The sequence below is a fragment of the Podarcis bocagei genome, assembly GCF_964188305.1.
Source record: "Podarcis bocagei genome assembly, chromosome: 11".
Classification (NCBI taxonomy): Eukaryota; Metazoa; Chordata; class Lepidosauria; order Squamata; family Lacertidae; genus Podarcis; species Podarcis bocagei.
Genome location: NC_138136.1, coordinates 50,418,256 through 50,434,521, shown reverse-complemented (window position 1 = coordinate 50,434,521; position 16,266 = coordinate 50,418,256). Strand labels below are relative to the sequence as shown.

The 16,266-nt window shown below is 43.5% G+C and overlaps 1 protein-coding gene across 4 annotated transcripts in view; it reads left to right on the top strand.

Moving 5' to 3' along the window:
• The first annotated feature begins 49 nt into the window (after positions 1-49).
• The window catches only part of MALT1 (MALT1 paracaspase), a 42,273-nt gene continuing 26,056 nt past the window's right edge, over positions 50-16,266 (top strand). For 2 of the 4 annotated variants that reach the window (XM_081212774.1, XM_081212773.1), the window contains exons 1-4: positions 141-706; positions 3,514-3,680; positions 10,938-11,059; positions 11,877-12,027. In XM_081212774.1, coding sequence (XP_081068900.1) covers positions 549-706; positions 3,514-3,680; positions 10,938-11,059; positions 11,877-12,027 — 598 coding nt within the window. In that variant the 5' untranslated portion in view covers positions 141-548. The other 2 variants (XM_081212776.1, XM_081212775.1) reach the window with 2 other exon arrangements.

The following is a 16,266-nucleotide window of genomic DNA, read 5'->3' as shown; positions in this document are numbered from 1 at the left end:
CATGGCACTCTGCAACATTTCATTGCACAGGTCCAAACCTATAATGCATTGCTTATTATTATTATTCCTACCACCAACACGGCACCTTGAGCTCCTTGCAGGAAAGGCGGGACGCTGCTAGAGAGATAGGTAAATGAAAAAGAAATTAAAAATATGCACGCATTAACCCGCCCCCCTGATTTTGGAGAGGGGCCACACAGGTGCCTCCCTTTCAAGCCTGGCAAACACGAACTCCCCTCTGAGAGGGGCGGGAAAGGCGCGCGAAATTTCGGAGAGGCGGCGGCGCGGCCTGCCTGCCTGCCTGCCCCGGTGTCGGCTTCCCCACAGCCTGGAGAGGGCGGGCGGCTGAGGAGAAGCGAGGCGAGGCTCCGGCGCGGGGCCTCCGCGGGCTTCCTGCTACGACGGGGCGGGGATTTCCTGAGGAGTTTCGCGGCGCCTTGCTTCCCTTTCGCTTTTTGCACGCAAAGTCCGAGGGGGAAAGAAGTCTTTCTGAGGGGACGGGCTTCTTCCACCGCCACCGGCGGCCGCCGCCCCTTCGCTTCCCGAGCATGGCGGGGTCGTTGCCGCCGGCCGCCCCTCTGCCCATCCACCGCCTCGAGGAGCCGCTGCTGAGGAGGCTGAGCGGCTCTCTGGACCGGGCGGCTCCGGGCAGAGGCTGGAGGGACTTGGCGCAGCTGGCCGGCAGCCACCGCGGTGTGAAGCTGAGGTGAGGCGAGGTGTAAGGAGTGCGGGGACCTCGCTGGTGCCTCAGGCCGTCGAGGGAAAGAAAGGCAGGCCTCTCTCTCTCTTTTTGCGAGGCTTTCGGGCGCCACAGGAGTCTTCGTCGACTGGCCAGAAACCCGTTTGTGGGCGCCTTGCGTTGATGAGGAGGAGGAGGAGGAGGAAGACGCTCCCCCAGCGATGCTGGATGAGGAGACTCGGGGCAGGGCGAGAAAAGTGCTTCTTCGCACACAGTTTAAGCAGTGGAACTCGCTGCCACATGACGGCCGCCCGCTTGCATAGCTTTTAAGAGCGGGCTAGAGAAGGCTAAGCCATATGAAAGAATCTTTCATATGTGGTGGACCAGTAAGAGGGTAAAAGAGTATTGGGAAATACAGTACTGTAATTTATAATGATTTTTTTTGGGGGGGGGTCGGCTGGGGGGATGTTTAAAAGCACTTTCCTAAAAAACAAAACAAAAAAACAGAGTCCTTTTTGTTGGGGATAATTCAGATGGAAACTTCCAGGTGTCAAAAAAGGTTATTTATGTATGCCACTACTGCGGCTTGTGTTTCATTAGCCCCAGAATGGGAAAAGGAGCGAGGTCCCAACCAAAGAAGAATGGCAACTTAAACTGATGGAATATGCGCAGCTTGCTGACCTAACATATAGAATAAGAGAACAAGAAGAACATGCGTTTAAAGAATATTGGAAAATGTTTATTAAGTATGGGGGGGGGCATTGTGTACACTTGAAAATGTCAGCAGCAATCAGATAAATTCAACAGTGTAAATAAGTTTTGATGGATGTAATAATGGAATTCTGAATGGTTTAGTTTATGTAAAACATGCAGGGATTTATGTTATGCAAAATGAAGCATGGAAAGAGAAGAAGGGAAGTCATTGATATTTTAAGATTGTTTAAATGAAAATTCTAAACTGTAAAACAGAAAATTTAATCAACATTATATATATATATATATTTGTTTTAGTTTAGCCTATATATATATATATATATATATATATATATATATATAGGCTAAACTAAAACAAAAAAGTGCCTGCACATTTGCAAAGCTAAGCAGGGTCCGGTGCTCAAAAGGATATGTTTGCATGATGCTCTTGACATGACTGTTTTGCTCATAGCTGAGTTAATGGGGGGGAGGGGGGAGAACCGCCTTCCCCTAATCAAAATCAATACAGATCTGATGTTCTGCCCTCAAAAGCCTCCACGCCCCACAAAAATGCTGGCTACACCCATGACTGAGTTCACTTCTATATCCTGCATCGTGGACCCCCCCCCATAGTGTTGTTGGGTGGTCTTCTTTACAGCCACAGCAGGCACTGTAATTCTACCAAATGCACACTTCTGCATTGACTCCTGAGGCAGACGGATGCCAACCCAACAAAAATAATAGATTGGCTTTCAAGAGGTGGGACCAGGAGGAAGATCAGTCTCCCCCAAAGTTATCTCAAACCTCTTCACTGTTTCTAATGGACAAAGCACAAATCAAATTAGGCAACTGGAAGGGGTGTAACAGTGGCCAAATCTAAAATCAAAGTTGTAATTAATTTTTTTTGGGGGGTGTGGCAGCTATATATGTATCTGCCCAGCTCTTCAGGCATGCTAAAATTGGTATATTAATAATTTTCAGTACCTTTCCCCCTTTAATATTTAAATAGCACAAGAGAAGTGTGTGCTATTGAGCTGTCATGTCTTAACTTATTTCAAAGTACAGTATTCCAATAAAAATAATTTTCAGGTGGATCTTGGAAAAGCAGACCATAAAAGTAGAATAGAAAACTTCAATGAAAAGCGAGGGGGGGGGGAAGACCTGACAGTGCAGGTAAAACATAGCCATAGCAGCTATCCTTTAGGCTTCCTTTAATGGGTAGTTGAATCAAGGCAGCATTTAAAGGATAACATATTGGACTCTGTGTTTCTTCCCAAAGGAACCCATCATGATAAAAAATATAATCAGCTAAACACTATTATTACATTTCATAGAATCATAGGATTGCAGAGTCAGAAGGGACCCAAGAGTCATCCAGTCCAACCCCCTGCAATGCAGTGTATTTATTTCAACAATTTCATAGAATCATAGAGTTGGAAGGGACTCTGAGGATCATCCAGCCCAGTGTTTCCCAAAGTGGATGATACCCCCCCCCGGAGCGCACTGGGACGATCTGGGGGGCGGGGGCGGGCGGTAGTAGCCTCTGGATGGCAGGTTTCCCACTTCAGTTTGTTCTCTTGTCCAAGATAGCCAAATTGTAAGCAACAGTATTCTGATACTGGGATTCATAACATTGCATGAATCCTTCATCAAAGTAAATATACACTCTTTAGAAATGAGGCTAATGATAAGCTGGAATATTATAGACAAAAGAGTTAAGTAAATATGGGGCTTAAAACATCACTGTAAATACAGAGTCATATTCTTGTTAAAAGGAACCGAGAAGTTGTATTGAGGAAGTGTTTGATATAAATAGCTGGGCAGTCTACATTCACATATTTCACTCTAGCACCAGAACTCGTTTTTGAGGCATGTTCCAGGGGAGAAAGGTTTTTAGTCCCATAATTAGTCATAGTCATATCATAGTGGGACGTGGGTGGCACTGTGGTCTAAACCACTGAGCCTCTTGGGTTTGAATCCCTGTGGCGAGGTGAGCTCCCATTGCTCTGCAAGATGAGCACTGCAACCCCATAGTCGCCTTTAACTGGACATAACTGTCCAGGGGTCCTTTACCTTTTTACCTTTCATAATTATATAAATATAAAAAGATTTTCTTTTTTATATTTTATGATTCTTTGCAGTTCCCTGGAACTGGAACAGTGTTCTCTCCAAGTACTGGAGCCTGAAGGAAGTCCGAGCTGGAGTCTTCTTCAACTAATGGGAGAGAGAGGTTGCACTGTGTTGGAGCTGACAGAATTGCTGCAGGCCTTAGAACACACTGAGGCACTTCAGTGCCTCAACCCCCCAAGTGAGTTTATGGTTCTGCTAAATCTGAGTTATGTGTTATGTTGAAAATTTGGAAAGTGGCTTGGCTCTGCTGGTTCAGAACTTGGAAGGCTTCCAAAATATTGGACGCTAAAATCATAACTGGGAGGGAAGGAAGGGAAAATGGTCAGCTTTCTCCTCTCATTTCCAGTTACCTGTCTTTTTTGGAGCTATCAAAGTCCCTTCAGCTTTCTTCACCTGTTGGGAGGGAGACTTTAAAGGTCTACATGTTCAGAATCAGAGTCAGGCTACTTTTATGCTAAGTGCAACATTTTCCAGACTGGTAGCCACTTTAGTCTCTGGCAGCAAGAACAAATACAAATACCTTGGTTTATGAACTTAATCCATTCCAGAAGTCCGTTCTTAAACCGAAACTGTTCTTAAACTGAGGCGCGCTTTCCCTAATGAGGCTTCCCGCTGCCGGTGCCCTTCCACCATTTGGAATCCATTCTTAGACCGAGGTAAAATTCTCAAATCTGGACACTACTTCCTCTTTTGTGGAGTTCGTAAACCGAATCATTCATAAACAGGACTGTTCTTAAACCGAGGTACCACTGCACTGGCAAATACCGTATTTTTCGCTCTATAAGATGCACCAGACCACAAGACGCACCTAGTTTTTGGAGGAGGAAAACAAGAAAAAAATATTCTGAATCTCAGAAGCCAGAATAGCAAGAGGGATCGCTGCGCAGTGAAAGCAGCAATCCCTCTTGCTGTTCTGGCTTCTGGGATAGCTGCGCAGCCTGCATTCGCTTCATAAGACGCACACACATTTCCCCTTACTTTTTAGGAGGGAAAAAGTGAGTCTTATAGAGCAAAAAATACGGTATATTATGGAAGAAGCTTTTGTGGACCACAGTCCACCTCACTAGATTTAACATATGTAACCTGGCAATCCATGACCCAGTGTACTTAGGGTATGCTAAAGACAAAATATAAAGCAGACTTTCAGAAGCCAGGGTTCTGATGCAGTGAGCTGCCACACAGGCAAATAAGTATTTAGGATGGGGTGGAGTGACAGCTATACGAGTCGCATGAAAAGTAAAGGTAACAGTATTGGCCCATAAGAGACTTCCGGGTTGGCGCGAACAGCTAATGGCGGATTCCCTCCGAGCTCCGGAGGGAATCGGCTCCGCTGGGGACGGGTCCTGCCGCGACGGCGACGCGGGGACCCTCAAAAACCTCAGGCGCGGATGCCTGAGGACCTGGTGACTCGGTGGGCACCTTAAGCGCCCTCCCCGATTCACGAAGAGCCTTTTTAAAGGCTACGGAGAGGATACGGAGAGTGGCGTGGTGCTGAGAGTAAACCGCTACCCCAGCGGAGCGAAGCCGTGTGCCATGGCTGAAGAGCGCTGACTTGCTTCCTTGAAAATTTGGACTGAAAGAATTACCCGTGAGTAAGACGGATTGGGACTTTAAAAATTTTTCCCTGAATTGGAGACGACCGGGGGGTGTGCTAAAAGGAAGTCCGCACCCCCCCCCCCTGCAGACGATCTAAGCAACGACATAAGAGCTAAGCTGGAGAGCCTACCCTTGGTGGGGTGAGTTAAAAAGGACACTAACTTTCAAGATTTAGTTAAAGGAAATTTTGTGCTGGAGAGTGGAGTTTTGGAGACTCTCTTTATGTTTTGAACAACCCCCCCTCCCGGGCTCGGGAACGTCCTGCCTTTGTGCCTGTGTAAGAGCTGCGGAGTTTGACAGCTGTCAAAGCTGTCAAACGGGCAGTTTAAAGCGGAAAAATCACTATTTAAGATCCCTCTGGATTAAGACGAGTTATAATTGAGTTAAAATTGTTGGAAACAAAGTAACAATAACAAGCTAAAGGACTGTTGGAGAAAAGACTAATAAGTAACCAGATTCCCTCTAGGGGGAATTCTGTGAAACTACAATGGATACAATGGCTGTGGATGGAAAGTTACTAGTGGAAATCGAAAGGATGTTTCAACTGGTGGGAACCTTACAAGAGCAGAGCTTAGCCATGAATAAACAACTTAACATTATGACCTTGGGAACAGGCAACTCTGCTGTTTGTATTGAGGACCTGAATGAGAAAGAATCCACAGCTGAATGGGAAACAATGTCTACAGAGGTGGAAGAGACTAAACAAGAAAAAGAGAAAGCAACCTTGGAAAGCAACAATCAAAAGCTGACATCTGTGGAACACAAGCAAGGAGACTCTGGGAACACATCTACCACAAGTCTGCGAAAGATGCAGAAGAAGAAGGAGGAGGTTCTGGGACAATATGTACAGGAACTTAAAATAAAGAAATATGATTGGGGCCTCCTTTTGGACTTTGACTTTGAGGATACAGGCTTTGTGGAAATACTCCAGCAGTTGCTTTCAAATCTCCTTGTGGGAAGAGAATATGTTTTGATGGTGAAAGATCTTTTTCCAGATTCGACGACTGACATAAAGGACAACCAGCGAGATCGGCGGAGAGGGACTGAAAGGGACTTGAAAGCCTCGGACGTGAGGAACCCAGGCTGAGAATCTTGACTTTGGATTTTTATTGGGAAGGGACAAAAACCGGGGATGGGAGGGAGGGAAGAGGAGATTCTTAAAAACTCTTAAGACTTTCATGTTTGGTTAATATGACTTTTATTCAAGACAAAATGAAAAATCGATGGAAGAGAACTTAAGTCCAACTTAGGAAAATCAATTTTATTAGAAAAGAGGCAACAAAATGAATAAGATGGTTAAGAGGAGAAATACCAACTTGCTGATATAATCTTGGGGATTGGGATGCACGAGGGGTGGGGGGTGGGGGGAAGTCAGGGAACAAGGTTATGAGAAGAGGATCTGCTGAATCTATACATGTTTGTGTCTTGTGTTATTGTTGTGTTTGTACTGTCTTTATAAAAGCGGAAAACCCAATAAAAATTAAAAAAAAAAAAAGTATTGGCCCATAAGAAAAATCCCATGCATATCAGGGCAATACATTTGTCAGGCCAACCACAGTATCATGAAATAGTGTGCAGGCTTTTGAATTCTCCAGACCTCTTCATCATGCAAAACAAAAATGGTAAATAAGGCAGAGTGGGGGAGTTGGCTGTTGGTAAAGCCATGAGTCTGTGTCTTGAAAGAGTCTTAATACAGAATGTGGTAGGAAGTAGCATGCATGCAATTAGGCTCTTTTAGTTGGCACCATATCAGTGTAGCATCTTGCCTTAAGGTGTTGAGTTGGCCTTGTATGCAGTGACAGCAGTGTGTACTGGACCTCTGGTGTGAGAATCCATCACCTTTATTGGAGGTACTGTAGAAACCCCTTGTTTTAGTCCAAGGCTGGTGCAGGATGCATGATGGACAGAAGGACATGGAACATCTCTCATGTGAATTTTGGCTCCACAAAGCCGTCTTTCTCTCTCCCTCCCTTTTTAATAATATAATTAATTATAATTATAATTTATTACTTAGGGCTTTAAGGCCCCTCAAACTATTGAGATGTTATTGCACCAACATTTTTGGACTCATTTAAGGTTTCTGTATAATTTACCATTTAAACACCTAGTATCATAGAAAACACCTCCTTGTTGTAAAGTAACCAATGCTAAGCTTTCTAAATACAGTGGTACCTTGGGTTACATACGCTTCAGGTTGCATATGCTTCAGGTTACAGACTCCGCTAACCCAGAAATAGTGCTTCAGGTTAAGAACTTTGCTTCAGGATGAGAACAGAAATCGTGCTCCAGCGGCACGGCAGCAGCAGGAGGCCCCATTAGCTAAAGTGGTGCTTCAGGTTAAGAACAGTTTCAGGTTAAGTACGGACCTCCAGAACGAATTAAGTACTTAACCCAAGGTACCACTGTATTACCAGTTGAGTCTTAAAACAAGTTAAACATTGTCACGTTATCAGAAACCAGACATTAAAATCCGTTATCAATAACCAAATAAGAAAGAGAAATAAATAAAAAGTGGGTGGGGCAAAATTGCTTCCTTTCTTCTGTTAGATCACATAAAGAAAAATTTGCAAAACGTTGCCATTCATAAAATTTCTTACTTTATATATTTCTTGTTTCAAATTAGTTGTTCTGTATGCGACTTCACATGCCTGTTTGGTATCATTTGTTTATATTTGGAAATAGAGTCAGATTAGAGGGGGGGAATGTGTCTGTGTGTTTAGTAACACAAAAAATCAAATAGGATGTACAGATCAATCAAAGGCAAATAAAAATCAAAGGCAATCAAAGGCAAATAAAAAAAAACTCTTACTGTGAATGAGTGAAGTACAGAGATTGTTTACATCTTCATCTTCAATATTAAAAAGTAAATAAAACCGATGGGTCAGAATTTACATCTAAATGAAATCAGATCAAAAGCCATTTTAAAAGTAGAATTGGTTGGGGAAGAGGGCAGTCTGAAACATGAAGGCAAATGCCCCCTCCATAGCGATTCGTGAATCATGAATGAAATTTTATTTCACAACAGAATAAGATAGGTGTGCCATGCTGGTTGATTACTTTAGCTATGTCAGTTCAAGCTACTCTGTACATCTGTGTATACACAAAGGATGGGGTTGCTTATCAGCCACAGACCATGAAGGTGAATGTGGCTATAATGTTGCCACTTTGCAGTAGTGCTGAATAAAAACAGGTACTCTCTGCTCCTTCTGAAAGTTCTCTAACAGCAATCCCATCAAAATTCCAGGCAAATGAGAAATATACTGCTTGCATATGTTGACATTGTAACCTTGACTGTGTAGAGAGCAAATTGAATTTAATGACCATCTGCCAATGCAATGTAGAGGTCAAAGTCTTCAGTGTTGTGATTTTATTCACCTTTATTGGCTTAAGGTCTTCGTTGGCGCTGTGGTCTAAACCACTGAGACTCTTGAGCATGCCGATTGTAAGGTTGGCAGTTTGAATACCTGTGACGGAGTGAGTTCCCGATGCTCTGTCCCAGCTTCTGCCAACCTAGCAGTTCGAAAGTGAACCAGTGCAAGTAGATAAATAGGTACCGCTATGGCGGGAAGGTAAATGGCCTTTCCGTGCACTCTGGTTTCCGTCACAGTGTTCCATTGCGCCAGAAGTGGCTTAGTCATGCTTGCCACATGACCTGGAAAGCTGTCTGTGGTCAAATGCTGGCTCTCTTGGCCTGAAGCAATATGAGTGCCACACCCCATAGTTGCCTTTGACTGGACTTAGCCATTCAGGGGTCCTTTACCTTTTATCTTACCTAAAATATGGACAGCGTTCTCAGAATATTTTAATGGCATGCATAGAGATAAGAACCTAGTTAACTACCCTCTAGCCGCGATTCTTAAGTTCAAGCTAGCATGACACGGCTCATATGTCATATGAATCCATAGTGAATGTTTAACTGCAGTTTACTGCAAACAAGCAACAAACATGCAGCTTTAAAGTCTGTGATTCTGGCCACACTAATAATAATAATAATAATAATAATAATAATAATAATAATAATAATAATATTTATTTATATCCTCCCCTCCCCAGCCAAAGCCGGGCTCAGGGCGGCTAACAACAATAAAACAGTACAAAAGTACAACACAACACAACACTCTAAATCATTCATTATAAAATTAATTCAAATCAAGCCACTGGCAACCATTGGGCCAGAGCTTTGCGAAGATTGCCGAGGGAGGGGGGTCAGGCTGTGCCCTGGCCAAAGGCCTGGTGGAACAGCTCTGTCTTGCAGGCCCTGCGGAAAGATGTCAAGTCCCGCAGGGCCCTAGTCTCTTGTGACAGAGTGTTCCACCAGATCAGAGTGTTCCACCGAAAAAGCTCTGGCTCTAGTTGAGGCCAGCCTAACCTCTCTGTGGCCTGGGACCTTCAAGATGTTTTTATTTGAAGACCGTAAGTTTCTCTGTGGGACATACCAGGAGAGGCGGTCCCGTAGGTACGAGGGTCCTAGGCCATATAGGGCTTTAAAGGTTAAAACCAGCACCTTAAACCTGATCCTGTACTCCACCGGGAGCCAGTGCAGCTGGTATAGCACCGGGTGAATGTGATCTCGCAGCGAAGACCCCGTAAGGAGTCTCGCTGCAGCATTCTGCACCCGCTGGAGTTTGTGGGTCAGTCTCAAGGGCAGCCCCACATAGAGCGGGTTACAATAATCCAGTCTGGAGGTGACCGTCGCGTGGATCACAGTGGCTAGTTCAGGGCGAGAGAGGTAAGGAGCCAACTGCTTAGCTTGGCGGAGATGAAAAAATGCCGCCTTTGTTATAGCTGCAATCTGCACCTCCATGGAAAGGGAGGTGTCGAAGATTACACCCAAACTCTTAACGGACGGTGCTGGCACTAATTGCGCCCCCGCAAGAGATGGGAGTTGCCCCCCCCATCCCATATCGTCCCGTCCCAGCCAGAGGACCTCTGTCTTCGAAGGATTTAGCTTCAACCGGCTCCCACGTAACCATCCAGCCACAGCTTCCAAACATCTGGTCAGTGTGTCTGGGGCCGAGTCAGGATGGCCATCCATCAACAGAGTTGGGTGTCATCAGCATACTGATGGCAACCCAGCCCCAAACTCCGGACAAGCTGGGCGAGGGGGCGCATAAAGATGTTGAAAAGCATCGGGGAGAGTATCACACCCTGAGGTACTCCACACACCAAGGAGTGGCGCGATGACAATTCCCCCCCAAGCGCCACCTCTGTCCCCGACCAGAGAGAAACGAGCGCAGCCACTGAAGGACTGTGCCCTGGATCCCCACATCGGCAAGGCGGTGGTCCAGGAGTTCGTGATCGGCCATGTTGAAAGCTGCTGACAGATCTAGAAGAATCAGCAGCCCCGACCTGCCTCGATCCAATTGTCTACGAAGATCATCTGTTAGGGCAACCAGAGCCGTCTCGGTTCCATGATCAGCGCAGAAGCCGGACTGGAATGGATCCAGAGCCGATGTTTCATCCAGAAACCCACCAAGCTGTTCAGCAACCGCTCTTTCAATCACCTTACCCAGGAACGGAAGATTCGAAACATGAGAGGCTTGGGCTTGCTTTGTCATCTGAACCTGGCCATGTGGTTTGTTTCTCTCTAGAGAGAGTCCCAAGTCAAGGTTTGTTCTTGATTTGCCACCCATGGTTTGCTTGGGAGTACCAAACCTCCAGCTTGGGTTCGGCTGACACAATGATTTCAAAAGCCACTGAGATGTCAAACAAAAGAAGTAACAGGACTTTATTCTCAAATTGTCTTGCAAACAATTCACAATTAGGTTAATAATAAAACATCAAGTGTAAATTATTTAATCTTCCGTATTAAATATGGCTTGTCTTTTTTTTTTTACAGGTATAATGATATTTGTAGAACCAGAATCTCAGGCTGTTCTATCTGGCCAGACAGTGAAGCTAAGCTGCTGGGCAGCTGGTTATCCACTTCTTCATTATCAGTGGTTCAAAGAAAGCAAAGCGGTAAATCAACTTACGAGGAAGCTCTGGGAATAACGGGAGTGTTGATAAGTAAACTGTGAAGCAAAATGGTCATTATTCTTAGCTGGTAAATAAAACTGCCAGTATCATAATGCCATTCTGCAAACCAATGGTGAGACCATACTTGGAATGTTGTGTACAGTTCTGGTTGCTTCACCTTTAAAAGGATATTGTAGATCTAGAAAGGATTCAGAAAAGGGCACCCAAAATGGCCAGGGAATTAGAGCAACTCGCCTATAAACATTTGGCCTTTTTCTTTTTGAAAAAGCGAGGTTTATTCAAGTACAAATGGTGTGGAGAAATTGGAAATACTAGTACTCATGGCCATCCAAAGAGGCTGAATATTGGAAGATCCAGGATAGCCAAAATAAAATAATTTATTGCACAGTGCATAATCAAAACTATGGCATTTCCTGAACAGAATGGAATTCCCTCCCACAGGCTATCAACTTGTAAGGCTTGAAATTCTTGATGAATTCTTTGAGGATAAGACTTTTTTAAAGCTATGATTGCTATATTCTGCCTCTGCTGGCTTGCTTCTGAATGCCAGTTGCTGGAATAACATGGGGAGAGTGCTGTGGTATTCGGGTCCCGCTACCTATAGAGATCTGGTTGGCCACTCGGTTAACATAATGTTGGACTACATGGACCTTTGGCCTGATCCAGCATAGCTCCTTAATGTTCATGTGTTAAGTTCAAACTATAATCATCTTTGATTATAGTTCTTGTATGAAAAAACAAGTACTATTGTGCTTTATCCTCCATTGTTGCAATTTGTGTTTTTGTTTTTTTGTTTCAGGTCCCACGTGGCAATACCCAAGAACTGGTGCTCAACCAAGTAAGTGCAGAGGATGCTGGTTTTTACATATGCCGAGTAAACAGTGACTATACTTACCAGTTCAGCCAGTGGGCACAGCTCGATGTCTGCGAAATCCAAGGAGCTTGCCATGGTGAGTTAAGAAACGTATGTTGTACAATAAATGCATTCTGCTGCGACGGTGATGCTCTTGGGTTTTGTGGCCAGTGGGTTATGGCTGCTTACGTGTTACTGTTTTTTCTTCTTTTGTTAATGATTGTGAAGAATGTCTCAGAACCGGCGTAGAGCCACTGATGATGAAATTTTCCTCCTGCTCTATAGTTCCTGCTTCCAGAAAGTACAGGTGCTCCTGTCCTTTGTTCTCCATGCCTCCATCTTGAGAACAGGATTGTTCCCCCCTCTTTTTTCTGCTTTGTTTCAACTTGCAGTCACTTCCTATAACTAGTAGAATCAAATGGAAATGCTTTTACTGAGGCTTACCACTTCACCTAGCAGGTGCAGAGGGTTAATGTTTCCCCTTGGATAAATGCCACACATAATGAAAAGTCGCTTGTCACGAGTGTGGCCTTTGCGTAACATCTTAGCTTTCTTTGGGTGGGATGTTTTTCCCCATTAGGGAAGCATTCAGACTTGCCACCACCTGCAGCCTGAGTTAATTCAGTCTATAAAAAGCATAGCCATTTGATTCCACTGGCTGCATAAAAGGGCCCCGAGTTACAATTAAAGTATATGTTCAGATCCCTTCCTACCCTTCAGTCTCTTTTGGTCTTCCCTAATATAGGGCTTATTCAGCTGCTCAGTCAATGCAAGTCTCAAAGTCATTTTTGTGATATTTTGTGATAATCTCTGCGTGATTTATTGTTCTCCCCACCCCAGTCAGCCTCTGCTTGAGCAGGCAAATAGAGCACATACAAATAGGACCATAGCTCAATAGTTGGGACAACCCAGCCAGATGGGTTGGGTATAAAATTATTATTAGTGGTAGAGCACTTGCCTTGAATGCAGAAGGTCCCAGATTCGATTTTTGGCATCTCCAGGTAGGGCTGAAGATGAGTCAATAGTATGATACCATGATCTTCATGGAATGGTTGTGAGGCATTGTGAGGAGATAGTTCACCTCTGTCAAAAAAATGTATTCAGTATAGATTTGTTCTCCCAAACTGAGAGGGGGAACGTGCAGGTTCAACCCCCCCCCAAAAAAAAATCCCCACAGCCCTGAAAAACTACAAGTGAAACATTCACAAAATGATGGTTTATTGTGGAAAGGGGTACTTTTTACTACGTCTGCCACTAAGTTAAGGACTGAGTGAGTATTTTTGCACTCAATAAAAACAGGACATTTAAAGCATCTATAGTGGAGTAGATAGAGTTGTTACAGTCAGCATTCAGTAGATGAATTTGACAATTGCAGTAGCCGAGGGAAATAATGGCATTTCCCCTCAACAAAACATAGCCCACTGAGTGCAGGGGAAATGTGATACCTTGCAACAGAAGTACAAACTCGAGGGAGGGTGTCTAGACTTTGCACACTGTGTTATTTGTTATTCTCATATGCTACCTTTTCTTTAAGAAGCTCAAGATGATGGTGTATTTGCTTCACAGCCTATGAGATAAGATGGAGAGGGAGGGAGAGAGAGAGAGAGTTGCCTCACACTACATAGTGAATTCTATAGCCGAGTGGGGATTTGAGGCGGAATTTTCCATTTCCAAATGTTACAGACCTAGACACTGTGGGTGGTATCCAGCTAAGTTTTAATCAAATTAGACCCACTAAGATTAATGGACATAGCTTAGTCATGTTCATTAATTTCAGTGGGTCTACTCTGAGTAAAGCATAGCTGTACCACAAGGAAAACTAAGAGTATATTTATTGCTTCAAAAACTGATTATCTGCAGAGGTCCTGAGAATCATGTTCTGTGACCTTGTTTCGGTTTCACTAAAATTGCTTGAATCATCCACAGCCGTAATGAGCATTTTCTTCTGCCAGGTTCCCTTTTTCCACAGACACCAGACTGCACTTCTGGTTTCAGAAGGTTAAGTTACTTCCCAGTTTATAGTACACTACCCTGGAAAAGTTATGATTAATTATGCCAAACTGTTCCGTAATTCGTGAAATTTTGATGGCGTTCCCGGCATCCAAAGGTCAATGTGCCACCTTGAAACTGCACAGAGAAGAATCTATTATAAAGCAGTACATAACTGTAATTTTTGCAGAAAACTGCAGTATTTTGTGTGTAACATACCAGGGAAGTATTCATATGAGGAAAACAGTAATAACTACAGTGCAATTCCAAGGGAGCAGGCCATGACCCTGGAATGAGCCGTCCTACCCCAGCTGTTTATATTATTGTCATCACTCTCCTAGCGCTATGGTTTGTGCAAGAAATGCTCTTCAGTCTTTTCTGACTACTTGATCTTAAAAGAGGATTTCGTATTATTGTCAAACTGTTCTGACGTTACACTGATTTTTGCATTTATGCATGTTCAAATGAGCTACAGTTAAGAAAAAATGGGAGTGCTATAAGACTCCCCCAGGAGGAGAGTTCAGATGCTATACGTTTCTCTCTTTGATTAAAAAAAATTAAATTTACAATCTTTATAGACCATTTCTATTAACATTAGATGTCCTTCTGATAATTTAAATAGCTACATTTCCAGGGGCTTGTTTGAATTGAAAAGAAGGTCTTGATGTCATATGGCGCTTAATTTGTTCGGCTTTCTTAATTTTTATTATTATTAATTGAATTTATAGCTGAAGGAGCCCATAGAGACCAAAAGATTTGCAGTCAAAACATTTCCCTTACTTAGGAGGTCAGAGCATGGCTCTTCCTCAATCCTCCATTTAATTCTTTCTCCTGCCCCTATTCTGTGTTCAACATTTGTGTCAAGGCATGATTAGCTGTTAAGCAGGGTTTGTAAAGCTGCATATGCCACACTCTGGTTAATTGGTAACAGTAGAAGATTGGGAAAGAAGCATGTGTGCATATGGTTAAAAACAACTAAGAGATACGGAAATATTATTCATGTTATTTGTGAAAATCGGTTTAGTTGTGTGATGGATGAACTGACGTGGTAGTAGTGAATAAGAGAATGATCAACAGGAATGCCTCTGGGAAAGAACAAATGATTCCTTGGCTGGAACCCAGTTACCTGGCTGTTGGGCACATCTTGGGGAATTTTCTGCTTTGAATATTTCCTGTTTCGAAATTATTTGTATCATGTATATAACGGCTTCAAGAGATGTCTTTAAATGTATCTCATGAAGCCATTACACGCACAAAATACCTAGTAAATTATTTTGGTGTCTTCTATGAAAGCAGCCTTGTATACGTGCAGAGCACATCAATTGTTGGACCTCCTTGAACACAGTCTGCCTGCTCTTCGTGTCGTATAAAATGAGAGCACCTGGAGCTGTAGGAAGACCAGAGAGTTTCAATGCATGCAGTACATGATGATGTTGAACCTTTAATCCAAAGCCCTTGACAGGTTAGGTGGCAAGTGCAGCATGTGTCTGGGTTGTCTAAACCTTTTAATCCATGCACGCTGACACATGATTGATTGACCACAACAACTGAGTTAAAAACTTCTGACAGACCTTGCTCTGCTTTAATGGTACAATGTGTGCACTCTGTAGTGCCACACATTCAGTGCATACCTAACATCTTGCTAGCTTATGTTTGTGCATTAGAAATATTTGGCCACAGAAGCTTAGTTTTCGCTTTGTTTTGTTTTAAATACACTTAGGAACATGCATTAATTAATTCCAGGTTGTTGTTGTTGTTGTTGTTATTCAGTTATTGCATTTATAGCCCACCTTTTTCTCCAAGGAGCTCAAGGTGGGCATACATGGTTCTCCTCCCAATCAAGCACTTCTGATACCACTCCCATTCCTGGGTCTAAAGTGCAACTCCTTCAATGTACTCCTCTAGAAATACACAAGCGACCTGTGAAGAAACAGGAAGACTGATGCTATTCCCTTACTGTCCGTGGCATTGAGCTGTGTAGAATGAGTCTGTGTGTGTGTGTGTGTGTGTGTGTGTGTGTGTGTGTGTGTGTGTTACGCAGATTATATTTGGCAATGCCTTAGCGTTAACAGGAAACAAAATGCAGGAACTCAATGTGAGTTTCTCAGAATACCTTGGAGAAAGAGGAGGACGTCACTAACTTGAAATAACTTGCTGTGCAGGGTTCTGATCTTTACTTTTTTAAAAAAACTTTTCAATTAGCTTATCTATTAAGGCAAGATATTCAATAGTTAATGCAGTTTGAAACCTAGGCTGTTGCTTTTGCTCTGTAGAGTAGCAAGAGGACCCTTCCTCTGTCTGCTGATTTCCTTTGTAAGCCTCCTCCCCCCTCCCCCTGAACCCACCC